General features: G+C 42.1%; 1 protein-coding gene across 2 annotated transcripts in view; it reads right to left on the reverse strand.

Moving 5' to 3' along the window:
* Positions 1-17,773, reverse strand: part of NBAS (NBAS subunit of NRZ tethering complex) — a 1,021,307-nt gene that overhangs the window by 946,272 nt on the left and 57,262 nt on the right. For both annotated transcript variants that reach the window (XM_089671087.1, XM_089671086.1), the window contains exon 10: positions 6,004-6,142. In XM_089671087.1, the coding sequence (XP_089527213.1) occupies positions 6,004-6,142 (139 nt within the window). The remainder of the gene's footprint in view (positions 1-6,003; positions 6,143-17,773) is intronic.

Genomic DNA, 17,773 nt, shown 5'->3' on the forward strand with positions numbered 1-17,773 from the left:
CTCCAGATCGAGGGCGATTGATGGTTATTTTGTATTTCTTATATTTGCGAATAATGGCTCCAATTGTCTCCTTCTCACCAAGCTTCTTGCTGATGGTCTTGTAGTCCATTCCAGCCTTGTGCAGGTCTACAGTTTTGTCCCTGATGTCCTTTGACAACTCTTTAGTCATTTGCCCATAGTGGCGAGGTTTGAATGGAACAAAGAAATTCTGTGGACAAATGTCTTTTATACACATAACGAGTTGTCGTTAGGAGACACTTCTTAAATTGACAGGACTAATCACATGTGTACCACATGAACACATAGCCAGTCTGTGGGAGCCAGAATTATTGTTGGTTAGTAGGGGATCAAATACTTATTTTACTCACTGAACTGCAACTCAATTTATAACATCTGTATCATGTGTTTTTTCTGGAATTTTGGTTGATATGCTCTATCATTTTTTAAATACACCTATAATAAAATTACAGACCCTTCGTTTATTTGTAAGAGGGAAACTGACAAAATCTGCAGGGGATCAAATAATTATTTCCCCACTGTATATTGGAATTTATGCAGCTTTTGCTTTCTGTCTACCACATTTGTCGAGGATCTAAAATGCCAGGGCAGTACAAAAACCCCCATAAATTACCCTTTTTTTTGGAAAGTAGACACCCCAAGGAATTTAATGAGAGCCATTTTGAGTCAATGTAACATTTTATTTTTTGCCACAAAGTTGGAAAATGCTATTTTTTTTTTCTTTTTACACAAAGTTGTCAGTTAAATGATATATTGCTCACGTATACCATGGGTATATGTGGAATAACACCCCAAAACACTCAAGAGTATGGGGATATTACATGTGAGAGACTTTTTAGCAGCCTAGCCACATACACGCCCCCAAAATCCTATGACCACCTCCAGGCTTTCAAAGGGCATATTTCCTCATATCACTTATTCCCTACCTATCACAGTTTCGGAGGCCCTAAAATGTCAGGATAGTATAAACACTGCCCCAAATGACCCCTTTTGGGAAAGAAGACACACCAAGGAATTTGATAAGAGGCATGATGAGTATTTTGCAGATATTATTTTTGTCACAGAGTTTGAAAAAGGATAAAAGAAAAGAAAAAATAAATTTTTATTTTTTTTCTTCATTTTCCAAAAACTTCTGGCAACAAATGAGATCTGCAAAATACTCACCATGCCTCTTAGCAAATACCTTGGAGCGTCGACTTTCTAAAAAGAGGTAATTTGGAGGGTGCATCTACTATCCTGGCATTTCAGGGCCAACTTTAGAAGCTTATGCTAGACATCACACCCTTTTATAAACACTTGAAGACCAAGCCTTTTCAGACACTTTTTGCTTACTTGAAAAAACACTAGAAAAATTACTTTGAACCCCCAAACATTATATATTTTTTAGAGCTTTAAAACTGCACACACCCGTAGAACGGCCACAAATTACGCAAATTTGTAATGTCCATAGGTGACGCTTTAGAAGCCTTTACAGGTCACCATTTTAGATTTACACAGGAGGTCTTAGTGCTATAATTACTGCCCTCAATCTGACGTTCGCGGTGGGTGATACCTCACATACATGGTACAATCTCTTTTTACATACCGCCATGGGATCGCAGCTTGCGTTTGCCTTTGCACGCAAGCACAGGGATTGGGGTGAAAATTTTTTATTATTTATTTTGCTTTTTTGTTATTTTTACACTGTCCCTTTCATTTTTTTTTTTCGATCACGTTTATTGTTATCACAGGGAATGTACATATCCCCTGTGATAGCAATAGGCAGTGACAGGTACTCTTTTCTGAGAAATCTGGGGTCTATTAGACTCTAAATCTCTCCTCTACCCTTAAAGCATCTGATCACACCAAGATAGGTGTGATCAAATGCTTTCCCAATTTTAAAATGGCACTATTTATATCTGGCGAAACGGAAATGATGAAATGCTTGAAGCTTCTGGTCTCTTAGAATATAGAGATGATTGGAGGTATTCCAGTGTCCAATCAGCTCTATTGTCAGCCAGCAGAACTGCCGACATCATGCAGGCCTCATCCCGGTAAAACCACTCAAAGTCCGGCGATTTACCAGTACGTTGCTGGTCCATGTTGGGCATATATTTAACAGCAGAGAGCACGGGCATATGATGAATCGGGTCTGTGGACCAATATGACCGCAATTCATTCTTTTTTGTAATGCCCATTTTGAGGTTTAGGCCCAAAAAAGTTTTAAATTCAGAAAATGTGATAGGTTTCCATGTGAATTTTCTGGCAAGAGCTGAATTTGGGTGGGCGGCAATGTATTGTTGTGCTTATAAATTGCTTTGGCCCACAATCAATTGTTACAAATCTTCCTTGAAAAACAGCGTAAGGGCGAGTGCAAACAGTGAACAGGGCTGATCCTGCTAACACTGCAATTTTGGGGACAATATACAAAGGAGACGCTAGTATAGTTCTGTTCGTGATCAAAATATTGATCCGTACAAACACTATACTTAGTAACGGCGGTGATTAGCGACCTATAGTGTGAGTGCTATAGTGTGCAGGCAATCTAACGTTAGCTGACCCTGGCTGGGAGGGGCGCTAACTGACCCTGACACTATCTAATGTCGCTAGTGGCAATAATGCAGTGATCAGTGAAAAAGTGAAGGAGGGGAGAGCAGAGGAGAGGGAAAAGGAGAGAGAAGAGGAGGGGAGAGAGGAGAGGAGGGGAGAGGGGAGGGGAGGGGAGAGAGGAGGGGAGGGGAGAGAGGAGGGGAGGGGAGAGGGGAGGGGAGAGGGGAGGGGAGGGGAGAGGGGAGGGGAGAGGGGAGGGGAGAGAGGAGGGGAGAGAGGAGGGGAGAGGGGAGGGGAGAGATAGAGGGGGGGGGAGAGATAGAGGGGAGGGGAGAGAAGAGGAGAGGGGAGAGAAGAGGAGAGGGGAGGGGAGAGAAGAGGGGAGGGGAGGGGAGAGAAGAGGGGAGGGGAGGGGAGAGAAGAGGGGAGGGGAGAGGGGAGGGGAGAGGGGAGGGGAAAGGGGAGGGGAGAGGGGAGGGGAAAGGGGAGGGGAGAGGGGAGGGGAAAGGGGAGGGGAAAGGGGAGGGGAAAGGGGAGGGGAGGGGGAGGGGAAAGGGGAGGGGAGGGGGGAGGGGAGAGGGGAGGGGAGAGGGGAGGGGAGAGGGGAGGGGAAAGGGGAGGGGAGGGGAGAGGGGAGAGGGGAGAGAAGAGGGGAGGGGAGTGGAGAGGGGAGAGAAGAGGGGAGGGGAGGGGAGAGGGGAGGGGGGAGGGGAGAGGGAGAGGGGAGAGGGGGAGGGGGGAGGGGGGAGGGGGAGAGGGGAGGGGGGAGGGGAGGGGAGAGGGGAGGGGAGGGGAGAGGGGAGAGAAGAGGGGAGGGGAGTGGAGAGGGGAGAGAAGAGGGGAGGGGAGTGGAGAGGGGAGAGAAGAGGGGAGGGGAGTGGAGAGGGGAGAGAAGAGGGGAGGGGAGAGGGGAGGGGAGAGGGGAGGGGAGAGGGGAGGGGAGGGGGGGAGAGGGGAGGGGGGAGGGGAGGGGAGGGGAGAGGGGAGGGGGGAGGGGAGAGGGGAGGGGGGAGGGGGAGAGGGAGGGGGAGGAAGAGGGGAGGGGAGAGAAGAGGGGAGGGGAGAGAAGAGGGGAGGGGAGAGGAGAGGGGAGGGGAGGAGAGAAGAGGGGAGGGGAGAGAAGAGAGGGGAGGAGAGAGGGGAGAGAAGAGGGGAGGGAGGGGAGGAGGGAGAGAAGAGGGGAGAGAAGAGAGGGGAGGGAGGAGAGGGGAGAGAGGGGAGGGGAGGGGAGAGAAGAGGGGAGGGGAGAAGAGAGAGGAGGGGAGGGGAGAGAGAGAGAGAGATCTGCTCTCCTCCCCATCTTATGCCTGTCCCTGTTTGTCAGTGTCCATGGCCATCAAGGCCAGGAAAGAATGTAATGCAATGCGATCTGCACTGCATTACTTTCAGTAGAGCACAGGGGGGACACGTAGGGTCTTTTAGACCTGGATGTCACATTAAAGAGAGCCTGTCACAAAACAAATCATCACATAGGTGACTTTTTGTCCCCTATGTGGTAAAAAAAAAAAAATGTATATGTAAACAATTAGTTCCACCCAAACACAGAAAATCAGACCCCTCCCCCCAAAAAATAAAATAAAACTTTGAGGGTACACACACACGTCAATAATTTTAGCACAATACCTCCTCTGTAATGCTAAACTGATGACTTTTAAAATGTTGCCTATAAAAAATATAGAGTACTGCAGTTTGTCGCCATTTCACAGGCACACGCAAACTTAAATTTTGACATGTTTGGTATCTACTCGGTGCAGCCTCATCTTTTATGTTTATAAAAAAGGGTAATTTATTGCGTATCTGTGCCCTAAAATTACCTTTAGTGTATTTCTTACTAAAATTTTGCATTTCCTATTTTTGCGGTAATATCATGTGACATAAAAAATTGGAACTACCACTATTTTATTTTCTAGGGTGTCTGCTTTCAGAATATATATGTTTTAGAGGGTTTATATAATCTTCAGGCCTAAAATGATTTTTTTTTTTTTTTTTTTTTTTTTAAACGTTTGCAAAAAACACAAAAACGGCTCTAGCAGCAAAAGGGTTAAAGGATAAAAGCACTTTCGGGAATAAGTTATATGTTCCACCCGTTTTCAGGGTGGAACATGTGACATGTTGCCACTCCTGCAGCGTCTCGGCAATCCGATCCCTCTGTGTGACTGCAGTATGGAGAGAAGTTTCCCATACCAGCTCTCACTTTTTGAAAAGAGCGCAGCTATACGGGGCTCCGCCTACACGGTCGCGTCATTGATTCACAGAGTTCTGTGAATGAATCAATTACAAATGCCGACATCCTTTGTGGCTGTCAACTTGTAGCTCTCAATTAACTACCACAGCGCTGTTGAGCGCTCTGGTAGTTCATTGATTCTTCTTGTCAGTGTGAGCGATATAAGGACCGCAGATTATACTGACAGTCTGCAGGAGTCCTGTACTGCACCTGTGATCTGCTGATCACTGGTGTAATGCTTTCCAGGCTCTTTAAAAAAAAAAAAAAAAAAGTAATTGCACATTTTTTTACCTGCTAAAAATGTGCATTTATAATTTTTTATTTTCAAAAATTGAACTTATCCTTTAGCAGCGTGGATTGAAAGTTGAAGACCTCATGCGAATCCGACAGAATAGGAATTGCACTGTTATGACCACTTCCATTGCAGACAATAGGGCACGACTTGTCCAGCGATTTGAAACTATCAAATCACATGACAAGTTGCACCAGTGTCACCATAGAGCCCCTTTCATTTTTAAAAGCGCTAGACATTTCTAAAAGCACCTAAGATTTAAATACGGTTTTGGTTAAAAAAAACTTTTTTTTTTAAATCAGGACAAGTAGATTGTCATTAAGGACAAGCAGATTGGGACCCTGATTTAGTCCCTTGGACAAGCAGTATACAAAAAAAATTCCCACACACCTGAGAAGGCACTATCACTCTGCCCTGTATGGTAACCAATCAGCTTCTATCCTTGATTTTCAAAGCTTAACTGAACAAACTGAAGCTAGAAGCTGATTGTATCAGATTCCCTCTGCTCCAGTTTTCACAAATTTCCCCTTGCAAGTGGAGCTGGTACTAATATCAATTAGATCGAATTGTGGTACCCCACAAACCAATATCTATGTCCTATGACACAAAGGGGTAACGAACAGAAGTTGCAATTCCTGTAAAACAGAAATTCTCTTCATAATGATTCAATGAAAAAAAAATAAATAAATAGAAAAAATTAGAAAAAAATGGTTCTCACAGAAGGTGGTTCACTGACCCTTTCTGCCGTGTTGGAAAAGCTGAATGAACACCAGTTGCCATCCTGGCATACAAGATCAGCGCAACTGATGATTTTTTTAATTCACTGTAAACATGATAAGACGGCTGAAAATTTAAATAAGGACATTAAAGATGCTCTGATAAATAATTAAGAGCTGAAAATGAATAGTAAAATGCACACAAGGATTTTCTAATTACTTACTGTGCCCACATCGTCCTCATAATTAGTGACCTGTTTGTAGTGGGGGGAACCAGAGAGCACCCTCCAGGCTGTCAGCCCACACTGCGTTGCTGCAGACACTCCATCTTCATTTGTCTCGCTGCCTCCGACTAACAAAAGTCTGAAATACACAAAATAGAACACAAATACTTATTATGCAAAGGTATATCTCTCAACAGCAGCCTGCTGGGGTAGCCATTTTGAACCTTGTTTATCAGTGTTTTTAAGGTAAAAAACTGCCTCGGCCATTATTTAATGTTAGAAACCAGCTGGGATCTCGTTCTTGTTCTCCCAGTGCAAAAAGAAAATGAATGGGAGAATTTGATGGCTGATATGGGCAAGACATATTCTCTTATCCACTGTACCACAGCAGACCCTTAATGGCTTACACCAAGTTGTTTAAATTGGATATAATGTGGTGTTGTACATATTTTCTCTCTTTAAAAGGATAAGTTCACCTTTGAGAACATGTTACATGTTCCACCCGTTTTAAGGGTGAAAGATGCAACATGTTCCCATAGCCGCAGCTGCAGCCCCCCCTTTCTCTGACAGACCATATGGGAAGAAGTCTCCTCCTCCTATCTGTCAAATTTGAAAACAGCAAGGCTGTGCAGGGCTCTGCTCACACAGCCACATCATTCATTCACGGACCTCCGTGAATAAATCAACTGCAAGTCTAGTCAGCCTTAGCGGCTGTAGGCTTGTCATTTTCAATGAACTACCATGGAACTGTGGAGTGCCGTGGTAGTTCACTGAACCTTCCTGTCAGAATATCTGCTTGCTCGTACATCCTGTAGGACAAGCAGATACTCAGACAGATCTGCAGGAGACCTGCATGCCATCAGTGATCTGCTGATCGCTGGTGCAATGCTCTCCAGGCTCCTGTAGACAAAAATAATAAATGCCCATTTTTTTTACCTGCAAAAAAATGTGTATTATTTTTGTCTAAAAGGTGAACTTATCCTTTAATATAAGATTATGACTGTAAAAAAAATAAAATGTTTTAAAAAATATTTTACTTTCATATTATTATGCCGTATTCTATCTAGCCATCAGATGGCTATGGTCTTCTGTTATCATAAGAGCATTGTATCCCTCTCAGCTGTGTTGAAAAAACATATTTAAGTGTTCTTACATGGCAAGACCACTTACTGTTATCTCACATATATATTCTTATTATTATAGCCAAATTTACCACCCTAACTCCTCCCACAGTTTTTACACTACATAGACAATAATATACCGAAACGTGCGGATTGTTCCCAATTGGTGTGCTATTACTTTGTGGAACATTTCGCCAAATGGTTCACGAAATATCGGCGTTTTTGTGGTGAAATTGGTCCCATAGGAATGAATGGTGGAATGTTCAAAACTAGAGTGGGAGCTGACAAAAGATAGAGTGTGAGCTGAACAATCAGGACATGATTTCTAAACTGCCACCACTCCCTCATTTTCACGCCAACCTACACAAATCTTATATCAAAACTATTCCTGCTGCCACTAAAAATGTCCATGGCTAAGCCATAGTCCTGATAGTTTCCACAATATGACCATTTGTTTGCAACTCACGCCGCCCATTGACATTCATTGAAACTGCACTCTAGCCACCTCAAATTTGAAGGGCAATTTCTACACTGCAACTGTGCCTTCATTTTTAATATTTCAGAGACATACTATGCATCAAAATGTAGGTCTAGGTCTTGTGATTCTCACAATATAAAGCTCTTCGGTGTAGAATTCATAATTTTTAAACTACAACCGTTTGATGATGGCAACCGCCAGTGAAGTGAGCAAGTTGGAGCAGTTTGTTTTTAACCGCTCTACTCTGCCCTTGCTGTAGAGTGAGTTGCCATAGGAACCCAGGTGTGTGAGCAGGCAGCAGAGTGACAAGCCACTCCACCCAGTTACTCCGCCCACTCAGTTGTAGACTACTGGTGGAGGCAAGAACACTTCACACAATTTACCCCAGAAATTGTAGCTTTTCTAGTTTATAATACTTATAATAATTCTCCCAAGCAAGATCAGCTTACTTAAGAAGGGCCTGCTCCCCCCCCCCTTGCTCTGAACAGAAATAAAAATCTGTGTGGGGTGAATAGGTAATACACTTATTGTTTTCTCCAGCTTTCATATTGCAGGGGGTAATAGCACCATAATCAAAAATGTATGTATAGGTTGATTTCCCCTGGAGGTAGACCAATGGTGCTCCGAAGCACACAGTGTGAGTGCCACTTTAAACCACATAAGAGTATAAGTTGAAGAGTCGGCAACTCGTTCTCCCGATGAAAGTGCTTAATTCATACACTGTGCAAGTTACAGCAGCTTACAAATTTTGGGCAAAAACCTTATTCATAGCCATAAAACAACTTAAAACAAACATATTTAAATTTTAGACAGAAAGGCAATCTCTGTAAAAACTCCTCCCACTGCACATGGCTCCATCAATTAAATTAATTAGTCCATTATCCATCAAGGGTCTTGGATGTCACTTGCAGATGGGAGGAAAACAGCAAAAGACATCTCTAAGACTAGAACAGATGCCAAAAACCAGCGCTCAATTCTTCATGCAGCAAAGAAAACACGGAATCCAGCACTCGCTGAGGTGCCGCTCTTGATATTTATTATAATTTATTATTTATTTCAGGTACTTATATAGCGCCGTCCATTTATGCAGCACTTTACATATATATATTGTAAATTCACATCAGTCCCTAACCCTCAAGGGGCGTACAATCTAAGGTCCCTAACTCACATTCATACATGCACATACTAGGGACAACTTAGACAGGAGCCAATTAACCTACCAGCATGTCATTGGAGTGTGGGAGGAAACCGGAGTATCCGTAGGAACCCACGCAGGCACAGGGAGAACATGCAAACTCCAGGCAGGTGGTGCTGTGGGTGGGAATCGAACCTACGACCCTAGTACTGCCAGGCGGAAGTGCTAACCATTTAGCCACTGTGCTGCCCTATAGATAGATCGGGGAATCTTGATACTAGCAGAAAAGAACAAAACAGGGCACACTCTCTTCATGCATTACCGTAATAATAGGAAATTTATTATAAAATTACAAATGCATACTCACATTTGCTCTGAGGAAGGGAGTTCGACTCCCGAAACGTGTTAGTACTTTCACCCGAGGACCTCCGCTGTCCACGATTGATATCTTTGATTACTTGTCTCTGTTTTTATGACCTTTTTTGTTTGTTAGTATGCATTTGTAATTTTATAATAAATTTCCTATTATTACGGTAACGCACGAGGAGAGTGCACTCTGTATTGTTCTTATCTCTAAGGCTACGTTCACATCTATGCAGTTTGCGATTGACCCGTTTCTGCATTGCGTTTTTGCCGTGTTTTGTTTTTTTTCTTATTTCTAGGCAGATTTAAAAAATGCACTACATGCTTTTCTGCAGCATTTCCATTGAAGTTTATAGAACCAAAAACGCAACGTTTTGCGTTCAAAAGAGTCCCTGACCCTTGCCAAAAAGCGCACTGGGTGAAAACATGGAGATGCGACCGTGTCCCATAGGAAATCATGTTAATGGACTGTGGTGCTTTTCTACAAAGCGTAAAATGCTTAGGTGTGAACCTAGTGTAAGATAAAAATGGCAATATATGAAAAACAGTAAAAATAGAACAATATACAAAATTATAGCTATACATTCCTGGTAGGAAAATCATGAGCAGGGTACATATGTATGATGTTTAATAAAGATGATAATTGCCATGCACCATAAATATGTATATAAGAGAAGGACAAAGCTCAAACTCTCAAACTTTAGTAAAAGAAAGGAGATGGATAAAAAAAGAAAAAAGAAAAAAAAACAACATTGACAGATAAATTTATTAAATGGTGTCAATGATGATGTAATATTCTCAGACTGCAGAACACTGTTCACCAAAACAACCTGTTGTATACAGATGGAATAATAACCAGAGATGATAATAAAAAGATAACCAAATTGTTATTTGAGAAAAGGGCCTATATCCTATGACTTATTCCCAAGGGAATTCTAGCCAGTAAAATGAAAATCCACCTAGCTTCTTTCTCTAATAAGATCCAGTGTACATCTCCTCCACGTGCTGGTCTTCTAACCCCCTCTATGCCATAAAATCTAAATGAACTCATGTTGGTAAAGTGAACATCTCTAAAATGCTGGGAAACATTAGAAATGTTCCTCGCATTAGGATTGGCAGCATAATTGTAATGTTCAGACATTCTGACACGTAGAGGTGCAACTGATATACTGTAAGGTACAAAGTGTGCTTCCACCACGTGCACTACAAAGGTGTAACTGCAATTAATAAAATCACGTTTAGGAAAAACCTCCCCAGTAGTGCAAACCACAGCGATAGAAACCACTAACTGAAAGCCATGTTCTGTTAGGTTGTTTTTATGAAAATAGACTGGGCGATAAAATATTCCCCAAAGTGTCAGAGCGTCTACTGGAAAAACTACAACCACCATGTAGAATGGATGCCAAGTCCTTACCTGCATACAGTATGGACATACATTTCCTTATGATGCTAGTGATCTGCCTATATTAATTAGAAGAGGTAGTAACACATTTAACAGGTTTAGTTGTCTTTGTAGAGATGTTTTCCTTTTTATTTTTGTCTTTGGCCAGAGGTAATATATTTGTCCCTATTTGTTATATACCAATCTTTATATCCTCCTTCCTTCAACCTGTCAAAGATTATAGATCAAAAGATCCAGGGGTGGAACAATTTCCCCTTGGTCTAGTAAACTCACCCACTGGCACTGTCCGAATAGTGTGTTCTGGGTGACATCTTGAAGCCAGGAGGAGGGAATTTCCTGCACGAGCTTTGCGGAAAGTATGTGTATCTACTCTGCCTGTAGTGGAATCCCATCAGATGCAGGGCGCGCACTCTTGGCACGTTTGTTTACAAATGGTATGCAAATATGCAGCCACTCGGCATCAAGGCTCAGCCGCTGACAGGCCACATATTTGCGTACTGTCGGCGTGAAGAATTTAACATATCCAGGCAATTGTACTACCAAGGCCTGTAGAGATTTATCCTTCCACTCTCTCAAATTATGTACCTTGGGCAGGTGATGGAACACAGGTACAATTGGGTGCTCCACTGTGAGATATTCTACTAGTTTGGTGGTCAAGACCCCCAGATCCCTGAAGTAATCCAATAAATTTTCTTCAGGAAGGTGCATGGGATCAGTACAGGGCCAATCATTACTGTCCAGAGAAAGGGTCAGGGGTTATGCAGCCTTATAGGACAGTCAGAGCAGAATGAAAACTCCTCCCACAAGAATAGCCAGTGCTCGACCGGACACTGATAAAAGTCACAAGACTGCTATATACTGCTGATGAGAAAAGGTATTTAGCAGTTTATAATTACGAAAATAATTGCATTTCCATGTTGTGTGTACTGTGGGAGACCAGATTAAGTGAATGCAGGGTCCTGGGTTTAGTAACATTTTAATATCCCACGATACCTTACTCTTGACAAGCTGTAATTCCTGTATTAGCTCTGCCTCCTGAAACACCTCTCCCCTCAGCTCCTCTGTAGCTTCAGAAGGCAAGCTCTGTGAAATGTGTGACACGGCAGTGCCTAGTCACAGGGAATAGTGACTACGTGTCACAGAATTCAAAGTAGTAAATGTGTGGGGATCTTCACAAAGTAAGTTTACAAACTTCAAGATTGTTTAGAGTAATAGGAATTGGCTAGAAATAATTGAAATACAAAGTGGAAATGAATATATGATTTTACATTTGACCACAGAAACACTTTAAATTCCAGGCAAAATTGGGATAAAGAGATGACTATCACATAGAGGGCTCCCCTAGACAAATATCAGTAACTAGAAACGTTTATTCAAACAGTCACGCAGGAAAATAATCTCTGTACTCTTATTTCAGTAAATGCTATAATTAATATTTCAGTCGAATTAGCGTAGACTAGTTATTGATGGATCTGGACTTCCTGTCAACAAAAGGTATGAACACGCAAATATCTCTGCGTCCCTGAACAACCTCCGAGGACATTTATGTTAGCACATTAGAACATTAGATAGCCCTTACTTTCTAAAATATATAAATGGGTGCTTTAATCCATCATGTTTTTAGCAAACAGCAAGGAAATAAAATAACCAGAAATGACACCCAAATAGCAACTTCCCTAATGTGCACAGTATCATAACAGAAAATGTGCCAATTCCACAAAAAGTAATTACTCCAAATCATAGTAATTGCTCTCTCATTTGTTACCAAGCGAGGCTTCTGCCAGTTGGAATCAACACAACACAGTATTACATTTGTAGAGGAGAAAAATAACAAGTAAAATAGGTTTGCCTGAAGCTGATATTATTCAGAAGATGATGTGAGTGTGCAATGCATGGTTTGCTAGAATATTCGTTTTTAGCGAATGTTTAACGCAGTATATGCTCTTGCAATGACAAGCCGGCAGGTGAAAATTAGACCTAATTGCCTGTGATTTGGTTTTAAAGGATAGACTTTATTACTCATTCCTAACTGCCACTTAAGATTATTAGTAGTTCAGTTTTAAATGTGGAGCGCGGCACGTATATGTATATCTAGATACATATCATTATTTATGTTTTAGGTTTTAACACAGTTTATGAGCAATGTGTAAAGTGCTGAAGCACCAGTAGTCATATATGGTTTGAGACAATTATCACGTTAAGGGAAGCATCTCGTATTGGCTCACGAGTATAACTTATCACATTTTGCCACTTAAGAGGCCTCTTTTTTTTTTTTCTTTTTTTTTTTTACACATGTGCATACATCAGCAAAAGTCAGAATGTAGACAAATATTCAAATACTTTCAGTCCCCTGATGTGGGTTGCCATGAAACGCGTAGGGAAGAAGCTATTTCTGACATCATCACGCATGTCGCTATTTGGCAGGTGTTGCCATATTCCATGCCTGTCTACGGTTATGCTTGTTAAAACAGAATAGTGTAATAAATATACCCTGTGGAAGATATTAGGCCATGGCTTTGGTTCTTTTATCTTTTTAGTGACACCAGCGCTGTTCTTGTGGCTGAGTCTATGAGCAGCAGAGGTGATCTGGGATGCCATCCACTGGAGATCCATCTGATGCCGACCTGCTGTGTTTGGGATGAGTGGAGAACTTTGCTTTTGTAACCTCCTATAATGTGAAGGTTAATCTTTTGGGAAGCAGTTTTTACTAATAGTGGTGATCTCTCACTCAGAGGTATGGTCACTGAATATTCCATCATGGCATTGATGGGACAGTAGTGGATGGCCCTTATGCTACAGTATATATCATTTATGGACTTTTATGATTGTTGCGCTCATTTTAAAAAGTGGCTTGCTACTCTAAACAAGGTCAGAGAATGGACGCACACAAAGACCGTGCCAGAAAGGGTGACATTGTGGGACACCTGAGCAGCAGACAGTGGCATCACCACTGAGGGGACAAAGAAGGAAGATGTGGACATCAAGAGGCATTACATAAAGCAAGTCTTTTTACCAACATTAGTTTAAAAAAAAAAAAGGAAACTTTAAGCCTCACTGGACATTTTTCAGCTGCTCCTAGGGGTGTCTGGCATTTTTTTTCCTGCCTCTAAACTCTCCTGCATGTCAGCCTATGTGCACATGCTTTTAGGGGAGTTTAGAGGCAGAAAAAAATACTGGCAGTGAGTACAGGAGCAGCATAATTTGAACAGAAGAAAAAAAAAAGACTGACTCCTGTAAATGCATTTAGCACTTGAGCGTTAATTTTGTTTTAATGGCCAAAATAAACTATTATTCTGGTTAATGAATCAAATTAATGCCCAAGTGCTTGACATGCCTTAACGCGGTACACACTTTTTAAAGCGTCAGGGGTTTTTTTTTTTGGGGGGGGGGGTTTGCCAAAATGCTACTGCCAGGAGGAGAGGCTTCTAGGAGAGTTAGCAAAATGTCCTGTGTACATGAGGCCTTAGTGTCAATTAAATTTGGAGTTCAAGTAGATGTTAAACCTAACTACTAGATGACATTAAATCAGTGCCCTTTTTAATAAATACTTATTTCACCTCCTTTTCAGTCTTTGTGACATCTCGGTGCTATTGATTTCCTGTAGCCGCATTGCTGCCACTTTCTACTCAAATGCACTCCAGCAATGACTGCATGACATCTCTCGGGGCAGGTTTCCTTAAGGTGATAGCGGAGGGTCCAAGGCTGTGCACAGTGTGTGTTGAACTGGCAACTTGTAGTCTTTATCAGAATCCTGTGTGATAGGGTGACAATGCAAAACAGCAACTGGGAGATAGGGACAAAGTGCTGCCGCCCTATAACAGGAAGTGACTGAACTTTCATGACTGGGTGGATTACCAGGTATTATTTTAGTGAAAGCTGTAGCTTTAAAAATGTTGAAAATTACATTATGTTAAAGCTTATATGTGATTTCAGTGAATGGGTTTAGATCTATAGCATTTTCATTGAAACGTGTATTTGTCATCACAGAATCTAGACTTATAAATATTCACTTTAGATTTGAAGAACAACACTCCGAAAAACCACCAGAAATAAGTGAGAATAAGAATTAGATTTTCTAGCTTAGAGCCGGTTTATATAACTGGGACCAGTAAGAGCAGGACTTACCAACCCATTCATCAGGTCAGACATGTCAAAGCGATGTTATTTGGACTGCATGTGCTGCTGTTTTTCCTTGTAGCCCTCGGCCAGTGAGGGATTTTAATACAAAGGGATCCTCAAACTATCCTTCAGCGCATTAATGTGGACCTTTACTTAAATGTTAAAGAGCAATTCCAAGCAGCAAGTGAATGCAATCAACGAGCTACAAATGCCAACCAGCAAATACTGCTGCATACCAGAAAAGGAAAGTCCTCAGTCTGCCTGAAAGGGTACCTAAAGCCCAAAATTTTTTTTTAAATAGTTTTGAAGTGTTTTATAGTTTTAAACAGGGTGTGGAAATGTTGGCATCCTGGTTGGGTTGTTATTGCTGTCTGCATCCTCCCTGGGAAGATTCACTATCTCTATGTGTTCTAGGTGTTCTAGGGACCACTTTCACTGGGACAGAAAGTGAGGGAATATCCAAAATTTTGAGTAATCATCAAAACAAAAACACAGGAAATCTTCCATTCGGAAAACATTTGTTCTGATGACAACAGTTCAAGAGGAGATTTCTTGCTTTATCTGTTTATGGGATGGGGGGGGGGGGATTTTATTCTCCTCACTGGGACACAATGAAGACCCTTAACAGGGGCTTTAACCATTTCCTATACTATCTAAAACAAAAAATTGTTGGTTTTAGATATACTTTAACCACTTGAGGATTATGAATGTAAGAGACATGTATGTTCATGACAATTCTGGCTAGGATCAATAAAAAGAAATAAAAATAGAAAAAAGAAGGGGGGGGGTGTTACATGACCACAGATAAAACACTCAAAAGGTATCCATGCCTACTTATTTAGAATTTTAAGAACGGTATGACATAAGTGTATACATTTAGCATACTTTAACCATGTAGGGGAAAAGATCACCATCCTGGCTCTGTCTGGATCACAAGACTGTCTGCACAGAAAGACAGATTTTTCTTTGCAAGTAAAGTAGTTGCAGATGTATTTCAGTACACCTTTAACCCTTAAGCTGGCAATGCATGGATCATAATTTGTCCGGCTCAGCAGGGACCAGCCAAATTAGGTCTATCGATCGACTTGTGTACAACCAGCCTGTCGCGCTTTTCCCAAAGAATAAGTGCCGCTGGCTACAGAAGGCAACACTTCTGGATACTGTGCCAACAGAATACAGTAGCTCAGTGGAAGGGATTCCCCCATCCACAATGAACGTGTGGATGGGGGAATTGGTTCATTTTTTTTTTAACCCTAAAAAAACCAAAAAAAAAACAAAACATCATGTATGGTTTGCCTTTCTCTCTCTCCTTCACTGCAGTATTACATCTACTAAAAAAAGGCCTATGCAAGCAGAATGTTGGTATTACAGCATCACAGCTAAGAAAACCTACCTCAGACTTCATTTAAAGATCTGTGACATGAAGTCCATCTAATAGCGCTACACCTCATTTTGTTTATACCTGCGGCACAGTAAATCACTCAGCCTGGCCTTATAATGGCAAGCCACAAGCCACATTGCTCCCAGCAAGCCAATAAAGAGAGGCAGTTGTTTAATAGGAGAATCGACATCTGCCTTCTAAGAGACCATGCAGGGTGCTTAGCAAAGCTTTATGGAGTAATTAACTATTTAATAAACACACAAGTATGACCTAGCTGTGCCTGTTCAGTGGTTTGTGGTAGAGGCAGAGGAGAAGGGCTCTATTCTAGCTGGGTAAGCTATAAACACTCTGTCTTTCTGAGGTCAAGTCTTGCTGAGTTTATTCTGTTCTAAAGATTTTTTTTATTTTCGACTGTGTCCTCATTGCAGGTTTTCTCTCGTTTCCTGTTTAGTAAAATCACTGTCAGCAGGGGAGCAATTGAGGGGTAGGTTTCTGTAATGAAGCTGCAGATAGTAGTTCAAATCCAACAAGTTCTTTTCTTTCCCCATACGAAGGTGTGAAGTCACCAGAATGTCAACTGAATGTATTTCATGTGTTTATTGTGAAGACAGTGTCACATAAGACTTAAAGGGATTCTAAAGGCTTTTTTTTTTTTTTAAATAACAAACATGTCTGTACTTATTGCTGTGTGTGGTGGTTTTGCACAGAGCAGCCCAAATCCTCCTCTTCTCGAGTCCCCCACCAGCGCTCCTGGCCCTTCCTTTCAGTCAGGTGCCCCCACAGCAAGCAGCTTGCTATGGGGGGCGGGCACCCGCTGCGCCATGTGTCCATTCACACACAGCCATGGCTCGACCCCGCCCCCATCTCTCTTCTCATTGCCTCACTGGCCGTGATTGACAGCAGTGGGAGCCAATGGCTTCTGCCTCAGCAAATGAGGAGAGGGAGTCCAGATATCCAAGACTCAGACTCCAGTTCACATCGCTAGATCGAGAGGGGACTTAGGTGAGTATTGGGGGGGGGGGGGGGGGCTGCTGTACAGAGAAGGTTTTTTTACCTTCATGCAAAAAAAAAAAAAAAAAAAAACGGCCAAAATTTGGTTGGTTCAACATGAACCAGATGAATTTCAATCCATGTATGTACAGGCTGGTTGTACTGAAGGATCGCTCAATCGACTTCAATACAACCAGCCTCTGAGTATTTTTTGTTCCACGGGTTGCAGGAAAGAAAATTGCTCTAAGAAGTATAGCCAAAATGTTTTTTCGGCTGTACTTCTATGGACCACAGGAGTGCAATTTGTTCTGCACCCTGCTGACTCCATGTTGACTGACATCACAGAGGTGGTCTAGGCCCTGAATAGATCCCGACCATATGGACAGACTACACTCAAAAGCGAGTCGCTGAGAGCCTGAGCCAGCCACTCCTGCACCCTCCACAACCCAGCACTCCAATGAGTACTGGAGGGGCACAGCACAAAGCCAGTGACTGATAGTCACTAGCTCTCTGCAGCCTGAAGACCGAGAGCTGAGCAATCAGCAGTGTTTAACTGCTCAGTTCTCAATCTAAGAAGTGGTGGGGGACAGATGGAGCACTGAAGCAGCTTGAATAAACCGTATTCCAAAAATTCTGCCTTAGATGATATTGCATTGCAGAAATATACCTTTAACCACTGTGGTGATATCACAATCATGGCTACAGCCATGAACATGGCATCATTTTTTAGAGCAGGCAATGGGCTTTCACTTTTGCAGGCGTCAGAAGGAGGTCCCTCCCT

Source organism: Staurois parvus, unplaced genomic scaffold (genome assembly GCF_062004578.1).
Source record: "Staurois parvus isolate SC_StPar_1 unplaced genomic scaffold, SC_StPar_1.0 ptg000098l, whole genome shotgun sequence".
In the NCBI taxonomy this organism is placed as follows: Eukaryota; Metazoa; Chordata; class Amphibia; order Anura; family Ranidae; genus Staurois; species Staurois parvus.